Here is a 20,094-nt window from a genome sequence, read left to right as displayed (position 1 = left end):
TAACTCACAAGGCTGGGCTGGAGACATTTAAGACTGTTTATTGTCTCTTTGATCCAAGCAGAGGGCCACACCCCAGTGATTAGGAAATCTCCAAGCCCTTGAATTTCTATGCCAGGGAATTACAGCAGCCAGAGTAACTTTTTTTTTTAACCCCCTTAAGCTGTGGTTAAATACACATCACATAAAATTTACCACCTTGATCATTTTTAAGTATACAATTCGGTAGTGTTAAGTATATTCATGCTGGGTAACCAACACCACCGTCCATCTCCAGAACTCTTTTCATCTTGCAAAACTGAAACTCTATACCCATTAAACAACAACTCCCCATTCCTCCTTTCCCCAACCCCTGGCAACCACTACTGAACTTTCTGCCTCTATTTAGCTACTATACATATCTTATATAACTGGAATCATGCAATATTTGTCCTCTAGTGACTGGCTTATTTTGCTTAGCATGATGTCTTCAAGGTTCATCCATGTTGTAGCATGTGTCACAATTTCCTTCTTTTTTAAGGATGAATGATATTCCATTGTATGGATAGACTACATTCTGTTTATCCATTCGTCTATCGATGGACATTTAGGTTACTTCCTCCTTTTGGTCATCATGTCTAATGCTGCTAGGAACATGGGTGTACAAATATCAGTTTGAAATCTTGCTTTCAGTTTTTCTGGATATATATCCAGAAGTGGGATTGCTGGATCATAGGGTAGTTTTCCATTTTTAGTTTTTTGAGGAACCACCATAGTGTTTTCCATAGTGGCTGCACCATTTTACATTTTCCTCCAAACAGTGCACAAGGTTTCCAGCGTTTCCACATCCTTGCCAACCTATTATTTTCTGTTTTCTTGATAGTAGTCATCCTTAGTTATTTTCAGACAAGGGCCACTGGGTCAGGGGAAGTTTTGTTAATTAATAGCTATAAGATGGGTGGACTTTGGAATCTGATGTCGGGATTTGGATCATAGCTCCCACTTACAGACGTGTGAGCACAGCAAGTCACAGAACCTCTCAAAGTCTCAGTTTTGCCACCTGTAAAATGAGATCGATAACATGCTCCGTCTCCTAGGTTGTTATGAAGCTTGGAAAGTGCTTAGCACAATGCCTGGCACGTAATCAGTGCTCAATGAGTAGTAGTTATTGTTGTTACTACAACCTCGAGTTTTTTAAATTGAAGTGTAGTTGTAGATTATTTTTAAATAAAGTAATCAGGATCTAAAACCACTTCAATTCTCAATTAGTGCCTCAGAGAAGAAAGGCTATTGAGAATCTACTCTATGAGCACACAGATAAAACAGTCTGTTGTTTTTTTTTTAATTTATGAATTACAGCCACCTATCAGTCTAACAGGGAACTTGGGGCCCATCCTAATAGAAAGCAAAGCCCACCTTTCCAGTGAAGACAAGTGTGGTCTTAGTGTGGGGAGTGTAGTGAATTGTGGTCACTTTAAAACTCTCTCTCTTTCACATACACACACACATGCACACACACACACACACACACACATATTTTGGCAACTTGTGAATGAAAACTGTAATGATACCATTGGGGATAAACATTACTGAAGCTTGAATCAAAAAAAAAGCTGCAGTAATATTGTTGGAAGGTAAGGAAAGGGAGAAGTGGTATGAATTTCATTCATTTACACGTGACTATACAGTTTTCCCAACACCATTGATTGAAGATACTGTTCTTTCCTCATCGTGTATTCTTGGCTCCTTTGTCATAAATTAATTGACACGTGGGGTTTTTTTCTGGGCTGTCTATCATTCTGCTATTGATGGGTAGTTGGGTAATTTTTAGTTTGGGACTATTATATACGAGACAAGAGTGCTACTATGATAGTGTATAAATATACCACAATCCATTCTGCTATTAATGGGTGTATTTGTTTGCTAGGGCTACCATAACAAAATACCACAGACTGGGTGGCTTAAACAACAAAATTTATTTTCTCATAGCTCTGGAGGCTAGAAGCCCAAGACCAAGGTGTTGGCAGGGTTGGTTTCTTCTGAGGCCTCTCTCCTTGGCTTGTAGGTGGCCAACTTCTCCCTGTGTCCTCACATTCTTTCTTCTGTGTGTGTCTGTGTCCTAATCGCCTGTTCTTATAAGGACACCAGTCAGATTGGATTAGGGCCCCCCCCCCGACCTCACTTTTGTCGTGGTCCGAACGCAGGTTGGAAAAGAATTTCCAGACACAAGGCAGAATGTAAAGAAGATAGAATTTATTAGAGGGAGGGGTGGCTGCCTGAACAGTGGGCCGGCTGACTTCCTAGTAGTCTGGGAGAGTCAAGCCCGAACATGTGCTATTGATCAGTTTTTATAGCCAGAAAACAAAGGAATGGTCCGAGGTGAAAATTTCATTTACGGATTGGTCGAGGCACATATACCTTCCTTCTATAGGGTGGAGTGGGACAGGCAAGATGCCTTTCCTTATTTGGGACAGGTCCCGTTGCCCAGGTGGGCATTGCCCAGGTGGGCGTTGCCCAGGTGGGCTCAGGAATTTCATAACCATCGCAACATGGTGGGAAGAGCGAGTAAGAGTCCTGTAGGGGGTGTAACGCTGAAACTTTTACAGGCAGGGTCGTCCTTTGTCCTTGAAGCACCATTGTCCTTGGAGCACCACAATTTTACCTTAATGATCTCTTTAAAGACCCTCTCTCCAAAGGACAGTCACATTCTGAGGTCCTGGGGGTTAGGACTTCAACATGAATTTGTCGGGGACCCAGTGCAGCTCTAACAGGGGGATTTGAGTAGTTTCTAGTTTGCAGTTCTTAGGAAAAGTGCTGCTATGGACATTTTTGTACGTGTCTTTTGGTGAACATATGTAGACATTTCCACTGGGTATGTGTCCAGGAGTGGAATTACTGGATCACAGGGAATGCATGTGTTCAGATTTAGTAAATGCTGCCCAAAGCTTTTCCAAGTGCTTTCACCAATTGACAATCCCTCATCAATTCACTTTCACAGTGGATGCCATTCATGGAAGAAAACTGCAGGAAATGTTCTGAGGACTCTGGAATCTGCCTCCCTGAGAATTTCTCTATAAATCAGATCTTTGGCAAGGCGCTTGCAGCAAGAAAGGTCAACCACCCCATGCTTCAGGCAGCTCTCACTCTCAAAAAGAAGGGTAAGGATCTGATACTGGCCGTTCTCTGACCCAACCACACCAGAACCCTTGGGAGGGTCAGGTCAGAATGCATCTAAATGTGCATTGAGATCACGAATCTTCTGGACCTTGATGAAAAGCTGTTCTTCAAACATAGCCTCAAAGTAAGTTTCAACGAATGGCCAAAATCAGCCCTGTCAGCTGGAAAAATGAAAGAATTTTGTTTAATAAAGCGATTTATGCCTCATGAGCAAAATTCTCTCCCTACCAATGTACTAGTAATGACCCTAATGACCCAACCTCTTGTCACATTTATTAGAAAACAAGGCCTTTTTTTTTCCCCCTAAGCATGCAGAATCTTAGTTCCCCAACCAGGGATGGAACCCGTGCCCCCTGCAGTGGAAGCGCAGAGTCTTAACCACTGGACCACCAGGGAAGTCCCCAAAACAGAGCCTTTCAAGGAACCATGATTTTCTTAACCTCTGATGTCAGAGTGGCTGAGCTGTGAGCTGGCTGACACGGATTCAGGCAGTGTGAACTAGGCTAGGATACGAGGTCATGTTCAGTCAATGGGAATTTATTTATTTATTTATTGCACAGAAAATTTAATTGTTAATTACAAAGATGATTTTAAAATATGGAAAAATGCTTTAGACGTGAGGTTAAATAATAAAAGCAGAATGCAAAACGGTCAGAACACTAAGATCACAGATATGTAAAAATGCAGTTGGATGTAGAGAAGGAAAAGGCAAGGTGTTGTATTGATAGGATGATAAGCAATTTCTTTTTTTTTTCTTTTGAAAATACCCTTTAATGTTCCTATGATATTCTTATAAGAAAAGTTATTTTAAGTCAAAGACAACCCCTTATGAAAAAGTTAGTCACTCCTTACCATGAAATCCATAAAATAAAACCTGCATGTGATAAATGCTGAAACATTTTTTTTTCAGGTTCAAAAATAGTGTTGGAATCTGCCAAGGAGTCGGCTCACATTATTCAATGACAGGCACATTTATACTCATATGTGTTAGTAATTCCTTCGGTTGATTTTCCTCGAATAGGCATTTATTTAGTGGCAGAGCCCAGCTCTTCGTCACAGGCATATTTGAGGTCATCCTACCCACTTACCAGGAGCCTTACCTGGTTGTGGCTGAGACACATTTTTCCTGGTCCATATTTCCCACTGGTCCGTATTTCCCACTCATATTACATGGAAAGGGTGTGTCCATTGACTTATCCTTGTCTTGTTTCCAGCATCTCCTGGTTCTTGTCCTGTCTGGTTAGGCAGGGGATAATGCTGTCTCTGTTTACATTTCTCTAGTTTTGAAATGGAAACACCATCTCTGCCAAGGCAGGTGTCTTGAAGCGTGGTCCAGCAGAGTTTGCAGTAATGTAGACTGGGAGGAGGGCTGGAGTGGCAGTCCAAAGGTGGGATTCTGGGCCCGCCTCAGCTCTGCCTGCAGTCTGCGGCTCTGGGCAGCTTATAATTTGTCTGAGCCTCCATTTTCCCGTTGGTAAAAGTGGGATGGTAAGATCTGCCCTGCCTGCCCCAAAGGTGTGAGGATTGAGTGGGCTGATGAATGTCAAAACACTGATCAAGTGAGCTGACGAATATCACAACTTCTTGCTCTACGATTGCAAGAAATGAAGGGATGTAGTGTTTCCATCTGAAAGCCCTTGGTGCACACTGTTAGCTGGCTCTAGCGCCTGCGCCGGGAGGGGCTTATGGGTAACGATGGTGCTTTTCTGACTTGTCAGTTTAGAAGCCAGGCATCAGGAGATTGATGTAAGTGAGTAGAACCCCGCCTGGCCCCGTCTTGGGGCCCCCTGTGGGATACCCGGAGCTTCTCAGAGCCAAGTTCTGTAGCTGGTCTATTCACTGGCACCTTCTCACTCAGGATTTACAACCTGCATCCTCACCAACATCTGGCTGGATGACAGCACCCAGAGAGGCAGCCTGGCCCAGATGATGTGTGAGCTCAGGCCGCACTTCGATTTCCTGATTGAGTCATGCAGGATCGGAATGGCCAAGCCTGACCCTCAGATCTACAAGTTCGTGCTGGACGTCTTGAAGGCCAGCCCCAATGAGGTACCTAGACACTGCCTTTCAGTGGAAAAAAATGTTCTAGAGATATTGCAATCAAGAAAAATTGAGGAGGCGTGAACAGATGGGGGACGCCTGGGGCCTGGCAGGGTGGTCCTATGTCCAGTGACAGGTGCCACTTCTCCCAGGCCAGGACTTCTAAAGGGCTTTTACCCACCCCTTCAACCTAGAAAGTTCTACCGGAGGTGGGCATGTGGCTTCTCTCCGTGGCTCTTACAGGACCTTGGTTAAAACAGGTATTGTCAAAAGTTGCCAGACCAGCTGCCTCAGTTTACCTAAAAGAAACGTAGACCCTGGGAGGCTTTCCCAAGACATAGGCTAGTCAGGGTCACCCCACCAAAGGCTGGGCGGGAATGGGCTCCAATACTGCAGGAGTCTCCTTGTAGGGTATCCCCGCACCCCTAAATTCTGTCTTCATGCCGTCTCTAGATTATCTAGTCTAAAATGCTGTTTTTGTTGTGTTTCCCTACTCTAATCTCCAAAAAGGCCTTTGGACCAAGATGAAATTCCTTTCTCTGGCATTTCTGACCCTTTCTTGTTAACCCTGCTTCACCCACACGCTGATCAGAGGGAAATCCTTACCTGTTCAATCCCAGAACTCTTCCCTGTCCTCTCAAACTTTGCTTCTGCTCTTCTCAGCCCCCAGATTAAGCATTATAACTGCGCTGTAAATTTTAGTATGCATATAAATAAAAGTCTTTTCATTGATGGCTTTTAGGTTGGAGGAACTGCTTAGATATCCAGGCCTGCCCTAATCCAAGATTATTAATAACTGCCCCACGCTTTCTTCTACAACTTTAAGGATTTTCTTTTTTCTTTAAGGATCATTTCTTTTGACATTTAAATCTTTGATCTATTCAGAACTTATTTGGGGAATAAGTGAAGGAAGGACCCACTTTTTTCCCCAAACAGTTGAAATAATTAAATAATCTTTTAAATAATCTTTTTCCTCACCAATTGGGCATGACACTTTTATTAGAAACTAAATTTTCATTTGTATATGAGTCTATTCCTCAACTCTCTTCTATTTCTTTAATATGTTTATTTCTTTTCTAGTACCGAACTTTTTCTTTTTATCTTTTGTAGCTTCATAGTTTTTCTTTTTTTTTTTTTGGCTGCACTGTGCAGCCTGCGGGGTCTTCCCCGACCAGGGATCGAACCCTGGCCCCCCGCATTGGAAGCTCGGAGTTTTAACCACTGGACCGCCAGGGAAGAACAAGTAGCTTCATAATTTGTTTTATTATCTGACTTTATAATAGTTCTTTTCCAGACATTTTTGGGGGGCTCTATTCATACATGTTGATTTTCCTAGACGAATTTTAATGTCATCCTGATAAGTTTATATTCTTCTTTAATCTTTTTACAGTTTCAGAATTCAGGGAACATGTGTATCTATCTGTGTGTTTATGTTTATGCTTAGGTAATTAAATGTTTTTAATTTTAAGAGTAAACAGTTACATGGAGAGAAAAAATAATTCTTAATCTCTGATCAATCAATCTTATTATGAGATTATTGATTCTTAATCTCAACCACGGTTCTCACTTTAACGTGTTCCTGGCCGGTGGCCCTTGTGCATGAGTTTTGCTTTGGTCGAAGTGATGCTAGTGTCCATGCTCTGCATTCAGGTGGTTTTCTTGGATGACTCCGGGGTTAATCTGAAGCCGGCCCGTGACCTGGGGATGGTCACCATCCTCGTCCGTGACACTGACACTGCCCTGAGGGAGCTGGAGAAAGTAACCGGGATGCAGGTAACTTGCTGTCTGCGCTGAGTCGCATTTCCCGTCGCTCGTCTGTGTTTAGGTACGCAGGCGACAAAACAAGTGAGGGCATTCCCTGCTCCCGGTGTGGTTCCCAGTAGGGAGCTCCTCGGTGGGAGACCGTGACCCTTTGTGCAATCAGCATGATGTCCCTGAAGAGCTTCCTCTTTCCTTCTCTGCAGTCAGTGAACAGGGAAAGGACACTCTGAGAGAAAGAATCTATACTGGTCAGACTTAGGGGACCAAGACTTGAGTGGGGCCTTCAAAGCCACCCATTCAGAGTAAAAGTATACTGAGAATGCAGCTGCTGGGTTTGCCCCTGGGGTGTGGATGGGCCCCCAGTCCTCCTCTGCTCTGCCTGGTCATGCTGCTCGCGCTCAGGTGTAGTGGCTTAGTTCCACCTGGGTCACGCCCTCTTGGCAGTCAGAGGGAAGGCTCCTAAGTCAACCTGTCCTGAGCCCGGGAGGCTGGGACACCCGTAATAATGCCTCTGGGGGCTGATGGGATTAGCCTGCTCTGCCAGAGCTGAGGCACCTTTTGTTCTTGTAATTTCACCTAAGATCACTGATCCCACTGAGTCTGGGAGTGACAGTTTCGTAGGCTTTTGCAGGCCATGATTTGCTCGTGTCAGTGTGATGGGAAAGGAAGTGCGGGAGCCCATACACTTGATTGACGTAAAAGGCGTCACACTGTTTTTGCAAAGGGAACTGTATTAGCTCCCTACGGCTGCCAGAAAGTAGCACAGACTTGGTGGCTGAGACAGCAATCTCACTAGGAGCCTGGAAGTCCAAGAGCAAGTTGTGAAGGGTTGGTTTCTTCCGAAGCCCTCTCGCTGTGTCTTCCCACGGTCTTCCCCTGTATGTGTCTCTTCTTGTAAACACGCCAGTCAGATTGGATTCTGCCTCCAGTGGGCCCACTACAGGGGCCTCATTTAAGGTTCATCACCTCTTTAAAGACCTTATCTCCAAATATTAGTCTCATTCTGAGGTCCTGGGGGTTAGGACTTCAGCAGAGGCATTTGGAGGGCACACAGTTTTGCCCCCATAACAGGAACAGCTGACTTTTCGTCTTTAACAAATAAATTAAGACGTGTATCTAATGACTCTACAACCTTAGAGCATCTCACCCAAGCTTGATGTGTCCTTCTGCAAGCCTGGAGGTCTCGTGCAGCAGAGACGAAATCATCCCGACTTGGAATCGGAGCATCCTCTTGCTGGTCCCACTTACCAGGTTCCTCCCCTCATTACACCTGAGCCACAGACACCTGTCCTGTAAAATTGGGAAAGTGAGCCATTGTCCCACCTATGTTTTCCTCAGGGGTATGGGGAAGGTATAAGGAAAAATGAGAGTCATTTCTTTTTAAACAGAAGAGAAGCGCCTCTTGTCTCTCAGGAAGGCTGTGGGAATCATTCATGAATGGGCTTTATAAACTGGACAAACACATAGCAGAATCATTACAGTAGGAAACCCGCACCCTCCCCACCCCTGGAACCAATGGGACATCCCCTGGTGTGTGACCTAGGAAGTCGGGGACACATCAGATAAAGGACCCCAGGGGACGCTGACCCTGGTGGGTGTCTGGGCTCCTTCACTGCTGTCAGAGGCACCCAGCTGCCCATCCCCACGGGCCACACCCTGGGTCCTCTCCAGACGCCACAGAGGTGGGCGCCCACCTATCTCAACCTCTGAGGTTGCCCAGGCAGACTCTTCTGTGTTTCAGAGTAGGTGAATTCCATAGTCTACTCCCCCCCATTTTAGAGGGCAGAAAACTGGGTAGTGGAGGAGAACGGCTTCTTCCTTAGGTCTCACCTTTAGGACTAAAGATGAGAAGTCAAACAGTGGGAGTCACCAACATGATGCTGTTCACAGAAGGCCCACTTACATGTGCTCAGCGTCCTGTCCTTTGTCATTTCTGTCTCAGGGAAACCGACACCAATACATTACAGAAGCTTCTTAAGGATCCTTTGCTCAGGAATTTTCCTGTTTACCCAAGATGGGCAAAGATGGGTAACCTGACCCCCCTGGGGCTCCAGAGGACAGAACTGGGGCGGCAGGCAGAAGGCTTTCATCAGCTGAATTGCGTCCCCCCTCCCACCAAGTTCATATGCTGAAGCCCTAACCCCCAGGACCTCACAATGTGACTGTATTAGGAGATTGGATCTTTAAAGAGGTATTTAAGGTAAAATGAGGTCATAAGGATGGGCCCTAATCCATTAAGACTGGTGTCCCTATAAGAAGAGGAGATTAAGACACAGACACACACAGAGGGAAGGCCATGTGAGGATACAGGGAGAAGACGGCCATCTACAAGTCAAGGAGAGAGGCCTCAGGAAGAACCAACCCTGCCAACACCTTCTTGGACTTCCGGCTTCCAGAACTGTGAGAAAATAAATGTCTGTTGTTTAAGCCCCCCAGTCTGCGGCACAGCGTTGTGGCCGCCCGAGCTGACCGTACAAGGCCCGGAGAGTTCGATTTTGGCCAACTTGAAGAAGAAACCCTTCAACAGAGTCATGTAATGATGGGATGACTGCTCTGTGAACTTGGCATTCCTGGCTGTGTCCAGCATGAGCCTGGCTGACCACTTGAGGAACTGCCCTAGAGAAGAATTATATTCATTAAAGTCCAAAATCTCAGTGTTTGGGAGCAAGTGGTGTTTATTCCTCGCAGATGCGAAATTCAGTGGGTGGTGACCAGGGGCTTGCCTCACAGCCATTCTAGGACCCAGGTTGATTGAGAACCCCCGTCTTCTACTGGTGGTTTCCTAGGTCACACTGAACACCAGATGTAAAGGGGGAAAAGAATATAGAGAATCACATAGGGATTACCACAGCTCTGGCGGTCAGGCCATGCTCTTCTTTTTTTATTTTATTTTAATGCATTTTTTATATTCTTTTCCATTATGGTTTATCACAGGGTATTGAATATCATTCCCTGTGCCATACAATAGGACTTTTTTGTTTATCCATTCTAAATGTAATAGTTTGCATCCACTAACCCCAAATTCCCAATCCATTGCTCTCCCTCCCCCCCTCCCCCTTGGCAACCACAAGGTTGTTCTCTATGTCTGTGAGTCTGTTTCTGTTTTGTAGATAAGTTCATTTGTGTCATATTTTAGATTCCACATGTAAGTGATATCATATGGTATTTGTCTTTCTCTTTCTGACTTACTTCACTTAGTATGATCATCTCTAGTTGCATAGGCCATGCTCTTTGTCTGCATCCTGTTGGCCAGAACTCAGTCACCGGACTCCACTGACCCTAGAGGAGAGGGGGCTGGGTTGGTCAGTCACCCACAGGACTCAGGAGGCCATGGCAAAGGTGACCCAGGGGCTGTCTTATGGAGTTTTGTGAACTCACTCTGAGGCCTTCTCGTGGAAGGAAGCAGAGCCGTCCCCCTCACTGTGTCTCTCTTACTTTCAGCTTCTCCAAACTGCAGCCCCCCGACCAATCCCCTGCGATCCAAGCACCGTGAGCCATGGGTACGTGCCCATAAAGGTGAGTCAGCGCTCTCTAACCATCAGCTGAGTCTCTCTAACCAGCCCCCCTAAAACGACTTGTGAGACGTTTGTGAAATCTCAAGGGTAGCTACACATCCATCATGTATACGGAAATGGTATTTCCCACAAGTATGATTCCTCAAAAATCAATAGCAGACGTGGACCAATGTGGTCAGACTCCCACGGAACAACAGACCACGTGGGGCCTTGCTCTGTCCCCACAGCCTGCGTGTCTGGCACTTTATTTCATTATTTCCTCCAGTGGGTATTATCGGCCCTTCCTTTGTGTCAGACACGGACCAGATAGGAGGGATGCGGGGAGGCACCAGACCTGCACCAGATACAGAGAGGGAAATGGGCAGTCATTAGCCCAGGGGTCAGGGCTGCAGCAAGACCAAGGCCACGTGCAGAGGGGCCCTGACTCCTGACCCAGCCGGGATACAGAGCAGGGCTTTAGAACATCTTCTCAGGTTCACTTTGCGATCTTTCTTCATTTGTCACTGTGGCCATTTAACTAAGGACCTAAAGCTACAGGTTAGCTCACAAGCAAAACAAAACTCAACAGTTGCTTTGGAGCCAGATGGAACCAGTTTGAATCCTGGCTTTGGCACTTACTAAGTTGCCAAATGTGGGCACATTTCTTATCATTCTGGACCCCAGTGTACACAGCTTTATAATGAGATGGCGATAATACCTCCCCTCAATGTTCTTGTAAGGATTAATTGAAATACCCCATGTTGATCACGGGGTGTAGTACCTCGTGCTCCATAAAGAAGAGAGCTGGTGTCCTGAGCTGTGCAGGTCTGGGACCTGGGGAGGACCTGCTGCCCTGGAGGAGAGCCCCATGGATGTTCGGTGAGCATTTGCTATTTGCTAGGCACAGAGAGAAATACCTAGATGAATGGAGGTCTTCTGTGACCTCAAGGATTGTATGGTCTGCATTCTGCCGAGGTAACATTCCCTGCAGTTACATCACAGGATGCGGCCCTAACAGCAGTGGCTCAAGCACTCAGAACGGGCTCTGTAGAGGGTGGAGAAAGTGACTGTAATTGCGGGGGATGAGATTCAGTGGTGAAGTGAGCATCAGAGGATGAGTGGGATTTGGATAGCAAGAAAGGGCTTTTCTGGTCAATGTGGCTGCTCTTATAACCCTGGGTGCTCCTGGACCGGTTTCATAAGGTTTCATAAGCTCCCTTCAGACCTCGTCTCTAATATTGATGCCGAATAAGGGGCTCTTTGCCTGGGGCTGGGGTCTGTCTGGGCTGTGACCCTGCATCTCTCATTACTCTCATAATCCTCCTGATGCTTGCGTATCCAGCCAGTTTCAGTAGATTCCACATTTGACCTTGAAGGAGTGTGATCAGAGCTGCCTAACCACTTCCTCTGCCCTCACCCCAAAACTAAAGAGCTGGGCAGTGGCCTCTGGGGAGCCCAGGCTCTGGGAGTGCTATTGCCTTGATGCTAATGCAACTCAAAGTGCGTTGATAATAGATCTTTTCCGTTTTCTGGCTTAAGGGCAATTTTAGAACACACTGTTCAAAGGATGGGAAAGTGCATGCATTTGCTGAGCTACTCAGCTGAATCAAATATGTAGCAGCAAGAGCGAGCCTTCTAGTTAAGATCCATTGAGGACAGAGGCGGATTAGGATCATTTGATTGGACATCAGAACTATAATATTTTTCAGTATAAAGGAGCATAGAATTTAAAGTTCAATTCCCTCCTTTTGCCAAGTACTAAAGGGAAGACTAGAGAACATATTCTGATAAAAAAAAGACTGTAGTCCAAGAAAGGGTTTGTAAAATGTCAGCCCGACGTTTTCTTGAGCAAAATAGCTGGTTGGGAATTGTGAATGAAACTTCCGGTTTGGAACGCCAGCTTGGAGTAGTGTGAGATGCAGCGAAATAGAGTTGTTCCAAGTGGATTTCTATAAAGTGAAGCTTATTTCTCTCATTTGTTTCCACTAGAAAGTTAGAGATAAGGTACTTTGGGGGAAAAATAGGGTACTTTGACTATATATTGCTTTAGTTCTTTTGCTTAGACCCCCCTGTAATAGTCAGAGCAGGCTCAGTGCTGTAACAAACAGCCCCATGCTTTCAGTGGCTTGACTCCAAGTTTGTTTCTGGCTTGCAGCACAATCCCGTGTGGGTTGGGAATGGGCTCTCTCCTCGCAGTCATTCAAGCACCCAGGCGCCTTCTTTCTGCAAGTTCTTCCTTCCTTAAGGCCCAGTCCATTCAGGTGCAGATAGGAAAAGAGAGGGAGAACCAGGTGCACGGGAGGTTTACGGCCCAGATGGAGCACACATTTCTTCTGCTCATATGCCACTGGCCAGTCACACGGCCACACCCACTGCAGGAAGGTTGGAGGAGGCCAGGAAAATACCAGCAGGAGCCAAGAAGAAGGAAAGAAGGTGGATATTGGGCCCCAGCAGTCTTGGCCATACCCATGTAGCCCACAAAGGACCAGAAGTATAGCAAAGCTGGAAAAAATTTTCATATTCAAGAGATAAACAGCTTTTAATGAAATAATCATAGTATTCTGCACCTTCATGTGAATACCATGCCCTGTACAAAATCAGCCCCCAGTTTAAAATACGGAAAACATGTCAAATGACAGCAGAAACTCTGACAGGATGAGGGCCTTTTAGGGAGGAAGGCCAAGGTGTTTTGTTTTCCAACATTATGATCTTCTTTTCAGGCTCTTCTTGTTCCAGTGAAACTGCCTGTTTTTATTGCACAGTTTGATCACTTGTCTCTTCTCAGACATTTTCTTCTAACATTGGTGGGTTTTTAGCTGAGAAAGCTGGGTCAGGTGCGATCTGGCAACGTATTGAAATGGCCCGGGGCAATCTACGGAAGAGGTGCCTGGTTACCCCCGGCCTGCGCTGAGGTCACTCCCCGCTCACCTCTCTCTTCTACAGCCTGGGATGTGTCTGCATTTTGTGGAGCTGGGCTCCGGCCCTGCCGTGTGCCTCTGCCATGGATTTCCGGAGAGCTGGTTCTCTTGGAGGTACCAGGTAAGGGAAACTGGGGGAAGTGCGCCCCAGTCAGGGTGAGGGGAGAGAAGAGTCTAGATGGTGTGAGGCAGCCTGGAATATCATTAAGAAGCTGGCACCTTACCGTGGAACATCATCTCCCAAGTATGACCACGATATCTATGAAATGTTGGGGCCGGAGATTGCTCCAGAGCTCAGAGCTGTGCTAGCCTGTAGGCCACCTTTGCAGATTAAAAACAAGCATACTTCCTCAAGATGCTTTATGCCACCTGCTGGGAAATCTCTGTAATGAATATAGAAATCTGCAAGGTCTTTGCTAGGAAAGGTGCTCTGTCAGGTGTGGCATTAGGTGCAGTGCACAAACCCTACCACCATCCATGGCAGCCGGGTGGGCTCATTCCAGCCCCATGATGAGGACACCAGGTCGTGCCGTGTGGCACTTTCAATTGAGCCATTTACAATAACAGGGAGATAGAAGGAAGCAAAGAGGTGGTGTCAGCAAAACACTGATGAGCCCACACTGGAGAGGGTCTGAATTGTTTCTTTTCTAGATCCCTGCTCTGGCCCAGGCGGGCTTCCGGGTACTAGCTGTGGACATGAAAGGCTATGGAGAGTCATCTGCTCCTCCTGGTGGGTTAGCTGTTTTACGGCTGTCGGTGTTGGTCATGCCTTCTGACTGTCTGAGCTCTCCAACTGCACTGTCTTCCCCTGGTCCCAGGTCAGAGCAGGCAGCCCTTCAAGGGGGTCTGACTTCCCCCTCCCTTCCCAGCTCCTGCAGTGTCCGTGTCTGTGCACTTTCGGCCCCAGATGTCTCTCCTCCTCATACTCTGAATGAATACAAGAAACCCAATGGCCTGTGCCCCAAGGGACTCTCCTGCTAGCCATTGAGGATATAGGATGTAGGAGGTACCATCCAGCTCCAGAACTATTTTCATCTTGCAGAACTGAAACTCTGTACCCATTAAACAATAACTCCCCATTCTCCCTCCCCTCAGCCCCCAGCAAGCGCACTTCTGCTCTCTCACTCTATAAATTTGACTAGTCTAGGTACCTCATCTAAGTGGATCATACAGTATTTATCCTTTTGTGACTGACTGACTTCACTTAGCATAATGTCTTCAAGGTTCATCCATGTTATAGCATATGTCACAATTTCCTTCCTTTTTAAGGATGAATAATATTCTGTTGTATGTATAGACCGCGGTTTGTTTATCCATTCATCCATCGATGGACACTTGGGTTGCTACTGTGAATACTGCTGCTATGAACATGGGTGTACAAATATCTCTTTGAGTCCCTCCTGTCAATTCTTTGGGGTATATACCCAGAAGTGGAACTGCTAGATCATATGGTAATTCATAGGCCAGATTCTTAACCCAGCGTCTATGGATCCCAGTGGGAATCTTTCCAAGGATGGGTGTCAGGGACCTGTGGACCCTTGAGAACATGTGTGGGTCTATGAGCATTTTCCTTGGGGAGGGGGGAGTCCATTGTTTTTATCAGTTTCAGAGGGATCCTCAGCCCCAAACCTTTAAGAACCCCGGGTGGAGGCAGGAATGGGAAGCGGCCAGGTGTGCAGCAGAGTCGCTGGTCCTTCCATGGTCAGTGATGCTCTTAGCAGCTTAGCAAGCCGAGCAGCAGCTCACCACCCCTTTTCTGAGCTGCTTTGGCTGCGTGCACGTCAGGCCTGTTGTGTTGAGTCTGAAGCCCGCTGACACGGGCTGGGGCTCTCAGTCACTCAGGAGGGCACCACCAGGCCACTCAGGCTGTCGTGACAGAGATGTGCTTCCGTGGTTGTTCCCTAAATGTCATGGTGTCGACTCAGCTTCTGCTTACTGCCTCTTGAACAATGCAGAAGCATTTTAGACAAAAGGAAGGACTTCAGTCCAAATATTCAGGAAAGACATCTTTTTTTTTTTTACTTCATTATTTAAATGTTTATTTTTATTTATCTATACTGCAATCTTCCCTGAATCCCGTGGGCATTACTTAGTAATATAATTTTATCGTTCAAACTACAACACTATTAAAAGAGAAACTATTAATAATAACACATAAACTAAAACTGTCCTGGACAAACTGGGACTTATGGTCATACCCTAATTATGACTCTTTTTTTTTAAAGAAAAACATAATTTACATGTTAACTGTTGTCAAAGATCATACATAACATTAATTCTAAAGCCAAGTGCAATGATTCTAAAGCCAGGTGCATATATGTACATTTCAGATCATTTGTGTATAAATTTCAGATCATTTGGCAGTAGATTTTAAGTAACAAATTATTTTCCCTTAAAATTATGAAGCCTTTGTCCTAGTGTTTTCTAGCTTCCCTTGTTGCTATACAGCATTCCAGTGCCATGTTACCTTTTTTCCTTACCCTTGAGACTTTTAGGATCTTTATCTGTTGTGTTCTAAAATGTTATGGTATTGTGCTATGATATGGGTCTTTTTTCATCTACTTTGCTGGGTACACTTAACTTTCAGTTCTTGGAAATTTTCTTGAATTATTTCTTTGATAAATTTTTTCTTCTGTTTTCTCTGTTTTTCTTTCTTTTTCTTTTCTGGAATTGCTATTATTGGTAAAATGTCCATACTGCCCAAAGCAATCTACAGAGTCAATGCAATCCCTATCAAAATCCCAATGACATTTTTTACAAAAATAGAAAAAACAATTCTACAATTCATATGGATCCACAAAAGACTACAAATAGTCAAATCAATCTTAAGAAAGAACAAAGCTGGAGGACTCATACTTCTTGATTTCAAAATATATTACAAGGCTACAGTAATACAGTATGGTATTGGTATAAAGACAGACATTTATACCAATGGAATAGAGAGTCCAGAAATGAACCCTTGTGTATCTGGTCAGATGACCTTCAACAAGGGTGCCAAGGCCACTCAATGGGGAAAGGACAGTCTCTTCAACAAATAGTGTTGGAAAAACTGAATATCCATATGCAAAATAATGAAATTGGACCCTTATCTTACACCGTCTACAAAAACCAACCCAAAATGGATTAAAGGCTTAAACTGAAGACCTGACACTAAAATTCCTAAATGAAAACATAGTGGAAAAGTTTCATGATGTTGGTATTGGCAAAGGTTTCATGGATATGACACCAAAAGCACAGGCAACAACAACAAAAATAAGCAAGCAGACTATATCAACCTAAGAATTTAATATGATATATATATTTGTTTTGCCAAAGGGGCTCTTCTAGTTTGCTGGTAATTTTTAAACATGCAAATTAAGTGTATTTCTTTTATTTTTAATTGCAGAAATAGAAGAATATTCCGTGGAAGTGTTATGCAACGTAAGAAGGATCTTTGGGTAACATCTGTAACTTCTCCATCCTTGGGTTTTCATTGATATAAGACAGAAGTGTGGGTGTTCATTTAAAACCTAGGAAAGCAGCATTTCACAACAGTTGGGTACAAATTCTTTCTGAAAGTCGAAGTATTTTGAAATAATAGCCAACGTTGACTGTATATCAAGTACTTTTCTAAGCATTTGATGGAAGAGGAAACTGAGTCATGGGGAGGTTAAGTAACTGCCTGAGGTCAACAGCTTGTAGAGCCAGGTTTAAACCCTGCTCCCATGCTCCTGCTTTTAGCTACTCCACCATATCACCTTTCCATTCTGAGAATTTAAAAAATCACTTTATTGTGGTAAACACATTGTTGGCCAGATCTAGGGAGTTAGTGTGTGGACTGGGGACTGCAGAGGCGTTCCTGTTCTAAGACAGGCATACGCACCATCGGGGAGAGGGACCCTCATCTTAGAGCTTGCAGAGGAAGGCCAAGGCTGAGGTGAGGAGAGACTGCCACCCAAACCTCCATCAGCCCTGGAGCAAAAGCAAAGGCTGGAGGGACCGAGAGGAAGAAACAGCCTCCTGCTTGGCCAGAAAACTGGCGATGCCAGTGATTATGCTAAAATTACAGAAAGCCTTCATCTAGGAGGGTCACATCTCTGCCTGGAGCACCCCATCAGGCCCCACATGTAGGCTTGATGTCTCATAAGGGGAGCATGGGAAAAAACTTAGTTTCCAGTTAGGGTGTCCTTCCTTCCTCAGTTTCTGAATCTTTGCCTCTTTCACTCTGCCACTTCTTGCTCGGATCTACCCCCTGAACTTGCCAAGATCTCACCAGCCTCTATCATCTTTAAAATACAGGGTTATAGAAAACATAATGAAGATCCTTAATGGTGCTTACTCTTAAGTGCCCCTAAAATTTTTTTCTCAACTACCTTCCCCCTCAAAAGTATTGAAAACCCTTTCTTCTTAACTATAAATTTGTGTGCCAGTTCATCAAACAACTGTTATTTGTTTTAGAATGGGTACCTTTAAGGGACCATAAACCTATTCTCTGTACGTTTGTAGTCCTAGGATTCCCAATTAGGAATATTGGGATGCGACACAGCAATAACACTGTCTTCTAAAGTTCATTAACGGGACTTCCCTGGGGGTCCAGTGGTTAAGACTCTGCGCTTCTACTGCAGGAGGGGCAGGTTTGATCCCTGGTCGGGGAACTAAGATCCCACATGCTACGCAGCGCAGCCAAGATATATTAAAAAACAAACAAATAAAAAACCCCACTATCTTCTTTTTTTTTTTTTTTCACACACACACACACACACTGTATTTTATTTTTACAAGAGATAAATACACTGACACCAAGCATTGTAAATGGATGACCACAACAAAAGCAACAATGATTGCAATTACCAAACATGAAACACACTCATACTATGTCATGATATTGACATTCAGTCCAGTAATCCTCCACTGCAACAGCTCCTTTACTTTGCAGTGATAATTGATTTGTATATTTTTTGCCTCTGAGTCCTTGTGGGATTTTTTTTTTTTTATTCAAACTGAAAGTCACAAAAATTATAATCATCCTCATCAGTTCACTCAGTCCCATGTAATTAATTTTTTTTATCTTGATCTTTTGTTAGCACTTTTATGAATTCATCAGTTTTCCATTAGAGTTCTGAAAATGCTTATTTATTCAGTTCAGCAGTATAGTCAGTTACCAGAAACCTGTACTTGTCAGAGTCTTTTCCATGAATTCCTTGAAGATGAAACCCTTTTATAGGAACATTTTTGCAAAAGCATCAGAGTATACCCAGAACTGTCTGTAAATGACAAAAGACTTAAAAATGACCACGGTTAAAGATTTGATGAAAGTTCATAATAATGCAATTGACAAGGAAATTTAGTTATTTCTGAGATATACATTTTAAAGTAATAGCTAGAATTATGACTTATAACATTACCCCACTATCTTCTAAAGTTCATTAATGTTGGGAGGTTTATCTCCACCCAGTTGTCCCTTTCATTGGGTGTGACCTTGGGTAAGTCATTTAACCTTTCCAGATCATGCTGTCAGGTGTAAAATACAGTGAATGGGTGGGCTTCATGCTCTCCAAGGCCCCTCGAGACCTGAGCGTGATTCGCAGTTTGTGGGCTGTGGAAATAACGCTGAACTAGTCTCCAGCTTCTCTGTTAATTGGAAAGTGAAAAAATAGTGGCCTGCAGGCAGTCCAGCAGGGATGAGGGACACTTCATCTATGGAGTGCAGACCCTCGGGAGTCCATGAACCCCTGGTAGTGTGTGCAGAGGTTGAGGCAAAGGTGCCCATGAGTATTTTCCTGGGAGAAGACCCACAGTTGCCATCAGATCCTTGAAGAGGTCTAAGGAGACAGAGGAACCACTGTAGTTGGGGGAAAGGGGTAGGGGGATCACAACATATTCTGTCTCTCTTTTTTTTTTTTAACATCCTTATTGGAGTATAATTGCTTTACAATGGTGTGTTAGTTTCTGCTTTATAACAGTGAATCAGCTATGCATATACATACATCCCCATATCTCCTCCCTCTTGCGTCTCCCTCCCACCCTCCCTATCCCACCCCTCTAGGTGGTCACAGAGCACCGAGCTGATCTACCTGTGCTATGCGGCTGCTTCCCACTAGCTATCTACTTTACATTTGGTAGTGTATATATGTCCATGCCACTCTCTCACTTTGTCCCAGCTTACCCTTCCCCCTCCCTGTGTCCACAAGTCCATTCTCTACACCTGCGTCTTTATTCCTGTCCTGCCCCTAGGTTCTTCATAAACTTTTTTTTTTTTTAGATTCCATATATATGTGTTAGCATATGGTATTTGTTTTTCTCTTTCTGACTTACTTCACTCTGTATGACAGACTCTAGGTCCATCCACCTCACTACAAATAACTCAATTTCATTTCTTTTTATAGCCGAGTAATATTCCATTGTATATATGTGCCACATCTTCTTTATCCATTCATCTGTCGATTGTCCTCTCTGTTTTTAAATTAAAGTTCCCCTGACATCATGGGTTTGGTCTGTTTGGTTCATTGCTGCATCCCCAGCACTTAAGTAGTATCTGGTCCATAGCAGGCGCTGAGTGAGTTTTAACTGTGAGGATAGATGTTGTTAAGCAGGGAGCTTACTGGGTTGTGTGTTGGTGATGGAGGTTTGGGAGGGAAGGGATGGAATTGCAGATGCTTCTTACCAGCAGGATGAGGGGACCTGGCATGTCCAGGTATAATCCTACCTGTCCGAATGGCAAAGTACACTAAGTGAGTTTTCCAATAGAT

General features: G+C 44.6%; 1 protein-coding gene across 1 annotated transcript in view; it reads left to right on the top strand.

Annotated features, from left to right (window-relative positions):
• The window catches only part of EPHX2 (epoxide hydrolase 2), a 64,871-nt gene that overhangs the window by 10,799 nt on the left and 33,978 nt on the right, over positions 1 to 20,094 (top strand). Inside the window, exons 3-9 of the mRNA XM_036855683.1 lie at positions 2,975 to 3,134; positions 5,012 to 5,202; positions 6,844 to 6,966; positions 10,396 to 10,470; positions 13,392 to 13,487; positions 14,018 to 14,096; positions 16,752 to 16,786. Coding sequence (XP_036711578.1) covers positions 2,975 to 3,134; positions 5,012 to 5,202; positions 6,844 to 6,966; positions 10,396 to 10,470; positions 13,392 to 13,487; positions 14,018 to 14,096; positions 16,752 to 16,786 — 759 coding nt within the window. The remainder of the gene's footprint in view (positions 1 to 2,974; positions 3,135 to 5,011; positions 5,203 to 6,843; positions 6,967 to 10,395; positions 10,471 to 13,391; positions 13,488 to 14,017; positions 14,097 to 16,751; positions 16,787 to 20,094) is intronic.

Source organism: Balaenoptera musculus, chromosome 6, assembly GCF_009873245.2.
Source record: "Balaenoptera musculus isolate JJ_BM4_2016_0621 chromosome 6, mBalMus1.pri.v3, whole genome shotgun sequence".
In the NCBI taxonomy this organism is placed as follows: Eukaryota; Metazoa; Chordata; class Mammalia; order Artiodactyla; family Balaenopteridae; genus Balaenoptera; species Balaenoptera musculus.
Note: the sequence above shows the minus strand (reverse complement) of the source record. Positions and strands in the feature narration are given on the sequence as shown.